Below are 10310 nucleotides of genomic sequence, written 5' to 3'. Positions count from 1 at the left end.
ATCTTAAAACAAACTAACAATTTGCCAGTTTGAAGACACCTTTTTGAGAGATGCATTGTGGAGTTCAGGTAGAATCTCCAACCTCATATTTGTAAATGATCAATTTCCATATGAAAATGTTTTTATGCCCCAAATTTTCACAGTCATTTATATGGATACTTTATCTGAGTGAACTCTGGAATGGATCATCTCCCAAATCCATGTTCATTTAGAAGTTAATCTATTATTAAGACTGAAATTTATATTCAGGGTCATTGTCTTCAAAATTTCTAAACATTGTTATAGGCAAAAATAGGTCTCAGAAGGGAAAAAAAAAGCAAGTGACTTCCAGATTTTGTACATGAAGGCAGATATAGTGGGAATAAAAAGAACCTCTCCCACCAAATCCATTCACAGGAGGGGAAAGGTCCCATGTTTCTTCAAACCTTATTGGAATATTTTTTTACAGATCTTCCATCAATGCAGAGCAGTTAAGCTAGTCAGATAACCCAAACCTTGTTGATTAAAAATTATCCCATAATTGCTTTCTTAATCTAAACCAATCTGGCAAGTAGGATGAAGCCAGACAGTAATCGATTAAAGTAATGGATGGATAGATCAGCACAATTCCATGTGTATTGGTTATTTTAAATGTGTTGATGTTTTCTTCTTAAATTGTTTGATAAGATGATTTACACAGTCTTCTTTAATGTCATTTCTCATGTATATTGATCAAAGTGAGTGGTAGCATAGGTTTTACCAAGTGGCAGCTGCCAAGAAGTGAATGTAGTTCAATGAATCCTGCCATTACATAGAGCAGACTTGAGCCAACCACTTGACTAGTGGAGCCCCATTTGCCTCATCTATTACAAAGGGGACTTAATTGAGAAATAATCTGAACCCCATGATATTTTCGAGAATCCTTCCCATACCAACCTTGTCTCCCTCCCGCCTCAGCCCTCAAGCGGGCTGTCCAGTCAGTGTCACTCACCGTCTGCGGTTTGTGCCGCTCACAATGACACCCGCCGTGGCCCCGCCCACTGCCAGGAGGCCCCGCCTCCCACTCCTTCAGAGCCCCTACGAAGCCCCGCCTCCCTCCCCGCCGCTCTTCCCGGAATAGAGCCCAGCCCCCGCCCATGCGGAGCCGCGGCCGCCGGCGCCGCCCCCTCTGCGCGCCCGCGTGCCGCAGCCCGCGTCGCCTACCGCCGCCGCGCGCCTCCGCTGCCCCGCGCCGCTGCCGCCGCCGCCGCCACGCTCGCTGGCTGGCCGGGTGCGGGCGCCGGGCTCCCGCCGGAGGAGAGGACAACCAGCGCCGCCGCCGCCGCTCGGGTCCGGGTCCGGGCCCGGGTTCCGGCCCCGTCCCGGGCCCCGGCCACAACCCCCTGCCGGGCCCGGCCATGAAGTGTCACTACGAGGCGCTGGGGGTGCGGCGCGACGCCAGCGAGGAGGAGCTCAAGAAGGCCTATCGGAAGCTGGCCCTGAAATGGCACCCGGGTAGGTTACCGCCCCGCAACCGCCGCGGCGCTGGGAAAAGCCCGGGCGACCTTTCTCACCCCGTCCCGCGTGACACCTGGAGGCTGGCGGGCGCGACCTACCTGCCGCTGGGCCGGGTGGCAGCGCGCAGTCTGCCCATCCTGCGGTGGACGCCCCTCTCCTTCCCGCATTGCCCGTGTTTGGGAAGCCCACACTCTGGCGACTTCACCTGCCCTCTCGCAGGTTCTGCTCAGAACCTCTGGGTTCTGCCCTGCCCTGGAAGGAGTCGACCTGGCAAGCCTCTGCCCTGCCGGTCCTGCTGGCCCAGCCTCGGGCGATCCTCCCTCAGCTGCCCTGAACTCGGCTGGGGAACCCCAGCTGCTTAGAGCTCACCTAGGGCTCCTTTCTTCCTGAAGTGAAGACCAGGGAGCCAGTAGGATGTCTTAGAAAGGGATGCCTGTGTTTTTTCTTTTAGTGGGCTGCTTAGACACACCCTGTGAATTGGACATTTGTCTTCAGATGAAGAGTTCTAATCAGGTGTCTTCCATAATGAAGTTTTTGTATGTTCACTTTGACATGCGCCTTCTTTGGATATTTTGTTTGTATCCAGGCCTGTGCGACTTTTCTGAAGTAATCTGATCTTCCAGACTGGGTCACTAAGACCATAGTTGAATCTCCGCTTTTGGGGAGTTTTAATAAGAGGCTTTTATTTTAACCATTAATTAATAAACAGACTCTCCAATATATGCAAGTCACCGCACTGTGTAACACGTAGATTATGAAATGCCACGGCAGGAATTTCAGTCTAGTTGGGAAAACATTCCTCACACACATTAAGAGTTAACTACAAGTGCAAAGAAAAAATAGCACAACATACGTAACAGAAAAACTAGTAAATGCCCAGAAATTCAAGGAGGGAGTTATCATTATGTACTGATAGATGCTGAGGTTTTCCCTCTTTATAGAAACTTGGATTGGGTCCTGGAAGAATGGAATGTGGAAAAATGAACTAACAAGGATGGGAAGAACTTTGGTGGTGGGCAAAAGATCTTCCAGCAAGGGGTTTAGCAAAGGCAGTGTTTATAGAAAGTAGGAAAAATAGGGATTGATAAGAGCTGAAGAAATACCGGGGAGCAGAGTCAGAAGGGAATGTCTGTAGTTGATGGAATAAGAAATAGGGTTATTAGCATGTTACTCAATTAATAGTAATTACCAAGAGAGGAACTAAAAAATATATACATATATTGGAAGGACAGAAATAAGTGAACTAAATGTTCATCATAGCAGGAAGTAAGAAGACAGGCAAAATTAATAAATCCAAAAATAGTGTAAAAATAGTAGAAGTATATTGGCAGAATGACAGGTAACTATCATTACCTGTTTTACTAAGATATTTTGGTAGGGTACTATGAAGGCACTGAGTGATTTATATAGGGCTAGCGATGGTCAGGGAACAACTAAGGAGAACCCAAGCTGTGCTTAGGGCTAGGTTGAGGGGAAATGTTCAGATAGTGCAAAGGAAAGATTACTAGATTTGGTGAGTAATCACTGTGAGGAAGAAAGGAATAAGTATGCAAATGTTAATGAATGCAGGAATTGGTTGTCAGGAACTAACTGAATAGTTTGTGTCATCCTAAATACATTTAAGTTTGAAAATGTTTGTATATTCCTATTTTCCCACAGAAACATGATTTTGGTTTGCTTGCTCTGTTAAGTGTGTTTCTCAAATGTTTAATTTTGTTCTATGCACAGGGCATTGTTTTAGATATTTCTGGGGTTAAGCTTTGCTTCAGAATAATGTGTCCTTGATATAGAAAGTTTGTTTGTTTTTTATGGTATTAAAAAAGAGAAGGAAAAAATTATGTTTTTTTTAATGGAGGAGCTAAGAATAATTTCCAGTGGGATCAATAGTTCCACCTATGAGATCCCTTTTGTGAAGGCAGGCTTTCAGTAATTCATCAATGACTATTTCCTGAGCTCTGTGAACAGGGTGGGAAAGACCCTTTCCTGGTGGCATTTGCATTCTGTGGGAGAGACAGGTAGGAATGGGCAATTTTCAGTATGGTGTGAAAAGGGGGTTGTATGAGGACAAATATAAGGTGCTTATGAGTCCATGTACTCACTCTGGACTAGGTGTGTGGGGGGGCGGGGAGCAGAGATGGAGAGAGCCATTCAGAAAATGCATCCCTGAAGAAGTGACATCTGAGGGGAAAGACGCAGGAGAGAACATGAGGAGGAGATGAGCAAGGCCAGGTAAGCAGGGCTGGTCCTGAAGTTTTGGTAAACTGGAGTAGGGCTTTAGCCTGAGGGCATTGGGACCTGAAGCCATCAAGGACCTGGAAGCAGGGGAATGATAGATTCAGGTTTTTCAAGTTTCTCTCAGACTATTGTTGGGAGTGGGTAATGGAAGGCACAAGACCAGAGGTATGGAGGCCAGGAGGTCAAGAAATTGAAGTCACTCAACTGATATGAAATCTCTGAGCCAGGTACCATATTTTTCATTGAGTCAGGAAGACAATTGAACAGTGATGAAGAGGATGGTTGGCCAAATGGTCTGAATCTCAAAGGAATGCTACTTCTTTTTTTTTTTTTTTAATTTTTATTATTGGTTGTTCAAAACATTACATAGTTCTTGACATATCATATTTCATACATTTGATTCAACCAATGTGATTCTGCAATCTGTATACGGGGTAAAAATGGGAGTTCATAACCCACAGGAATGCTACTTCTTACCTGTGGGAGAGTAAAGGATCAGTGGCCAGGCAGATGCCTGCTGTCGGAGTGCTGTGGCAAGAGGAGCCAAGAGGCCTGTAGAGTGTTTTCAGGGAGCCAAGGCCAGGTTTAAAAGGCACTACCCTTGAAATCTTCCAGAAGGCACTGTAAAAAAGTTAAGGAGGGGGCAGAAGAGTGAATGTGAGAAGAGAAAAGCACAAAGATAGCGTGAGAATGAACTACTTAAACTCCAGTGACTGGATTTGTAATACATGTGACTTTTGCATATAGAAAATGTAAACTTGCCTTATTATTGCTTGTTTACCTTATTACACTTAGATTTGAGTTTGATATATTTATGTGAAATAGAAAGCCATATGACAGATTGAAAAAAATTACTTAAGAAAATGACTCTAGTAAGAGATTAGACTGTATTTTTAGATGGTATGTTCATGGGTTTTGTGTGTTTAATTAAAGCTTTAGCTTTCTCTAGACTTCTTCAGGAGAGGAAAGAAGAGAATGGGACAAAGGAGGAGGACAAGGTACAATACTGGTAAAAAGGAAAAATAAACACCTTTCCCCCTCTCTTACAGGTACCTGTTTTTGTTGTATTTAGGAAGATTCAGTTGCTGGCTTTTTGTAGGTCATTTAATTTGGACTTCTTTTTTTTCTTTTTGTCTGACAAAAAAAAAATTCAGACTTAAAATTTCTCCCAATTGTCCTAGGATGCCAGAGAAGAAGTGTAGGCTGGTTAGATCGTGATGCTCTGGTTGTTTAGGAGCCCTACTTGAGGTGTGCTTGATGAATATTGAAGTGAATATTGGAAAATGCCAGAACATTACAGGACTCTGTCCTTATTCTTTTCCTTTTGAACATGTTTTTAATGATTTGGTGAAGACATAGAACTCATAACTCTTTGTAGCTGGACCTTGAAGGGGTATTAGAATTGTGCTCAACATCCTGTGATGGGAAGCTGGCTACAGTGGCTAATCCAAAAAGTTGTTACATGACCAGAAATCTGGAGGAGGCCTGTTCTGAGAGCTCCAGCTGCTTGATGAGTCCTTTGGAGACCTGCTCCATAGTCCTCACCCTAGGGTTTGAATCCTTATATCAAGTTTAGGCAGTAAAGCCTCAAAAACAGAAGTGAATTGTTTTCTCTGTAGAGGTACAGAGATAAGACAGCTGGGGCCTGGAATAGCTGTTTTCAACCATGAAGCCTTTGGACTTTCTGCTGAGGAACTCTCAGATGGCTTGCTCACCTATCATCCAAGATAGCAGCTTGTGGGAGGACGGGATAAAGGGAGGACAGAATAAAGGAAGGGCAGGAGTGTGTGCTAGTTACTTTTAAGGAGTTTTAAAAGCTGCTGTATAATATTTTTATAGATTTTATTGGCCAGAGCTTAATTACCTGATTACACCCAAGCTTCAAGGGAGGCTGAGAAATGAACTCTTTATTTCTGGGGCCAAGTATCTAAAATCAGGGTTAACTGGAAGGAGAAGGTAGCCAGCAGTCTTTGCCACATTTTTAAATTGAGTATGGCTTCATCTGTAAGCTTACACCTTAGCTTTGGGCAGGACACAACTGATACTTTAAGGGCACACTGTGAGTGTCACCCAGGTCCCTTTTCTTCAAGAGAACAGTGTCTTTCCTGAGAGTCTTCACTTAGTGGCTAAAACTTGCCACCTGATACCCACAAAAAAAAAAAAAAAAAAGAAAGAAAGAAAGTCTGAAATTTTTTAACTGGGTGTATTGCCACTGGGAACATCTGTTACAGAGTGATAGTCAAAATCTCAAATAATTGCAACAGAGCTCTGTGTGTCCTGTTCTACCTAGAACCTGATTGCAAAAGGGTCACAACAAGATATAATTGCTAGATTCATCAGAAGTAGCAGAAAGCCTAACCAGTTTATTTTTCTTACCATAAGACATCTTTACCAACATACTTTATTTCATGAGCTTGGTAAAAAATGTTCAATGTCACTGCATATCTCTTGACTTTTGTCTCTTGATCTCAAGATAGCTGCTGAAGCTTCAGCCATTACATCTATATGTAAGACAATAAAAAAGAGGAAGGAGGAAGAAAATATAACTTTACTTTCATTGCATTGGTCAGAACCTTGTCACAAGGCTATTCCTACCAGCCAGGGTGATTGGATAAGCAAGTATCTGTGTATATCCAGCCCCTGCACACCCCTCACCTCCAGTAGAGACTAAAGAGAAAAGGAGGAGAGGGTATTGAATGATCTAACTTGTAGTGTCTATCACAGAATGGATTAAATCCTATATTTGAATTTATGAAAGTAACTGATTGTACAGTTAGTAATAGACTTGTCAGTAAAGAAAAAAATATGAACCTTTGCCAACCATTAATTCTGTATGATAGTATGCTGCTGCTTAGGAATTAATGTAATTGGTTATAGTGATTAAAAGTGTAATATTTCAGAAGTAACAAGTGGCTCATTGATTATCTATGCCTATCTTAGACTGTATTGGAAATAAGGGATTCTGATGTGCCATAAGAAGTGGGAGTACTCAGTGCAGAGAAGAAGTGGGTAGGGAGATGGGGTATTGGCTGAAAAACTCAGCACTTGTCTAGCTGAGTTACTATCAGATTGTGTTACTTCTCATATACAGAGAGGTTCCAAAAATAGAGATAATTTTTACTTAATATAAGATTTCTTTCACTTTTACAAAAGACCATGATTCTAAAATGTTTATAAAGCTTTTTGTGTTAAAGCATCAGTAAAAACAGCCATGGCAAATTGCCACACTTAAGTATTGTCAGTATTAAGTGTTGAGCAGAAGGCCACCTACAGGACTGGGATCATTGTGTTGAGATCTGAGAAAAGGCAGTAGTAAGATGCCTTTGAGAGTCAGTGATACAGATAGTATTTATAGGGAATATATTTCTCTGTCATCATATCTTTTATCTAACCTCTTAGAAGATAAGTATTGAGTTGTAGCTTAAAGAACTTTGACATTCTTAAAATACTTTCCTTTCAAATGTATTAGTTTTCTATTGCTACAAGACAAATTAACAAAGCAACAAAAACAGCAGACATCTATTTATTACATAGACTCCCAAGTTTCTGAGACTCAGAATTGGGGATGACTTGTCTGGGTGATTTTTGCTTAGGGCTTCTCGTGAGGTTATATGATCACTGAGATAATCAGTTCATTTCCAGACTAATGCATGTAGTTGTTGGCATGCCCAAGGTGCCTACAGCTCTGAGAGCCTCCAGTTTTTACCCCATGAACTTTTCCGTAGGCTGTCTGGTTCTTAGCTATGGCATTTTTTAACTATGCCCAGAAGAGAGTGAGAGCCCAAGATAGAAACTGCAGTCTTTCATAACCTCATCGTATACAGCATGTATTATTACTCCTGCCCCTGCTGTTGGTCACAGAGACCAACCCTACTAATGAGGGAGGGAACAGACAGCATAGGATATGAGTGCCTGGAGGATGAGATCACTGAGTGCCAGCTACCACCTGAAACAAAGATGCTATCAGAATCCACAGCTAAGGGAAGAATAATTAGTATCTTTATATTTTTAATTTTATGAAGTTTATTTTGGTATATACTGACAAAAATATATGGACACTAAATGTAGTCTAGCACGAGATACTAGATAAATAACAGTCTTTATATAACTGATTTGGAATTTTTTTCTCATTGTGGAAATAAAATGTGTGCTACTTAAGGTTTTCTATTTGTGGATTCCAGGTTGAAGATTCAGTGATAACACAAAGACTTATAGATGCTTGTGATAGATTGCTGCTTATCAACTGTCATCGTAGATTTTTATTTTTCTTAGTTGTTTTCTTTATTTTATACATTCTTCATCTGTTTGGCCTTTGTGATGGAAGACTCTCCCTGACAGTCTGCCTTCTACTTTTTTAATGATGGAATTTTGTAACTTTATTTTAACAGATAAAAATCTGGATAACGCCGCAGAAGCAGCTGAACAATTTAAATTAATTCAAGCAGCATATGATGTGTTGAGCGACCCTCAGGAAAGAGCATGGTAAGCATCACCTTGTCTTTCCCATCCTCATTTATTTTGTTGGAAGGGATCATCAATATAGGTTTGATTTTTTTTTTTTTTAATTAATACACTAGATGGTTTCAGTGTGTTCTGAAGCATCTATCAGTTATTCATTATGTAAAATGCAGTATTATGGTAGGAAAGAACTTTGGAGATACTTCTTGCTACTATCTGGTTTAATAGGTAATTAAACAAAGTTTGGTGATTTTATGTAGTTTTAATTTTTATACTTTAAGTGATTTCTTATTACTTGGTCCCTTTGGTGTACGACAAATTTACTGATGTCCAACAGGAATAAGATTGACTTGTCCTTAAATCAGGTAGATCTGGGTGGCAAGGAGGATCTCACATTCAAGACCAACCTAGGCAGTAAAGTGAGACTTGTTTCAAACAAACAAAAGCAAGAGTGTTTAATACAAGAATTATACATAAAATATGTGAAGATATTTGTTAAGTTTCTATATTTATGACAGATACTTTTACTAGATAATTTAATTTCATTTCTAAATAAAAGTTTCTATGTTTGAAAGTTGTGAGTTTTCAGATTCTTGATTAACCTTTTACAAGTGGTAAGTTTTAAACCCTGACACAGACATGCAAGATCCTGCTGTTACAAAGTGAAGGTGGTGTTTGGTGCTACTATGTATTGTCTGTGCATTCAGCATTGTGCAGAACAGCTGACTCTCAAAGAGAGATTGTGAAGAAAATTCTATAAAATTGTCTTTTGTAAGAAAATCAGAGATTCCTAAACTTTTCACTGCCTGAAGAATTTGGAGATCTGGCCTTAGAAATTCTGCTTTCCTCTTGGAACTTTTCAGATTCCTCCCTGACTTCCTCTTGTTTAAAGCCTCTTCTCTAGAATTTACGTTGTTTTCTTGACCCGTGAACTTTCATGTCTTTTTACATAAAGCTCCTGCCTGGTAGCTCTCCTATTGCCTTGAAGGCAGTACCATGTAGTGGCAGGAACCTGATTTGCCCAGTGCAGGAGACCTAGTTTTGAATTCTGATGATACTGTTTGTGGATTTTATGATCATGGACAGTATTTAATATCACTGAAATTTAGTTTTCCATTGTATTAAACAGTGATGATAGTAACTACCTTTACAGAGTTAATATGAATAGTAATTATGTATGTATAAAGCTCATAGATTTAAGTTTACTTAAACATAAAAAGAGTCTTATCTTGCAATTTGGTAAATTCTCAAATTTACTTATGGACCAAATTGTGTCCAATATTGTCTTTATTTGTACTGTTTCTTTCCTATGCAAATGCACCTTTCTAGGAGAATCATAGAAATTTACTGGCTTTTTCAATTTCTCTGTTCATATGGGCTAATATTACATAAAGTTAGGAGCTATAGCACAGTTTTTTAAAAGGCTTAAGTCTTTTCATGTTAATATTTCCTTAAAATTGGTTGTATATTGGACACATTGAAATGTATACTGACATTTTGGTTGTTATGTAGTGAGGAGTCCTTTGAATTCTTATTTATTTGTCTTTCACCAATGGTGCCTATTTTTTATATTTTTATTTTTAAGGTATGATAATCATAGAGAGGCCTTACTTAAAGGAGGGCTTGATGGAGAATACCAAGATGACAGCTTAGATTTGCTTCACTATTTCACTGTTACCTGTTATTCTGGTTATGGAGACGATGAAAAGGTAAGATAAGTGAAAGTCTTAATTTCTTAAGACTCAAATAGAGAATTCTTAAAAGTATTCTAAAATAAAAAGTGAAGCAATGTTCATTTTGAACCCTTAATATTCAGTGCCTTCATATTTACATAAAAACTTCCAATTGATACTAAATGTACTGGCATTGACCAGAGCTGAATTCTATAAATTTTCAATGTGAAGAGTTTTTCACCTTACATTTTAAAATATTTCTTTGTGATTAGACTATAAAAATATTAAGTATTTGTGTTTCTGATTTTTTTTTTTTTTAGGGTTTTTACACAGTGTATCGTAGTGTTTTTGAAATGATTGCAAAGGAAGAACTGGAATCTGTGTTAGAGGAGGATGTTGAGGATTTCCCAACTTTTGGAGACTCCCAGAGTGACTATGATAAGGTAAAAGACAAGCGCATTGCATTTT

The 10310-nt window shown here is 39.9% G+C and overlaps 1 protein-coding gene across 4 annotated transcripts in view; it reads left to right on the top strand.

Annotated features, from left to right (window-relative positions):
- The first annotated feature begins 1226 nt into the window (after positions 1-1226).
- Positions 1227-10310, top strand: part of Dnajc21 (DnaJ heat shock protein family (Hsp40) member C21) — a 31416-nt gene continuing 22332 nt past the window's right edge. For all 4 annotated transcript variants that reach the window (XR_009224708.1, XR_009224706.1, XR_009224707.1 and 1 more), the window contains exons 1-4: positions 1227-1473; positions 8100-8193; positions 9755-9878; positions 10163-10285. Coding sequence is in view for 1 of the 4 variants with exons in the window: in XM_046422303.2 (XP_046278259.1) it covers positions 1377-1473; positions 8100-8193; positions 9755-9878; positions 10163-10285 (438 nt within the window). In the remaining 3 variants the exon portion in view is untranslated. The remainder of the gene's footprint in view (positions 1474-8099; positions 8194-9754; positions 9879-10162; positions 10286-10310) is intronic.

The sequence above is a fragment of the Marmota monax genome, unplaced genomic scaffold (genome assembly GCF_021218885.2).
Source record: "Marmota monax isolate L192 unplaced genomic scaffold, Marmota_monax_Labrador192_F-V1.1 WCK01_AAM20220418_F8-fsc00077, whole genome shotgun sequence".
NCBI lineage: Eukaryota > Metazoa > Chordata > Mammalia > Rodentia > Sciuridae > Marmota > Marmota monax.
Note: the sequence above shows the minus strand (reverse complement) of the source record. Positions and strands in the feature narration are given on the sequence as shown.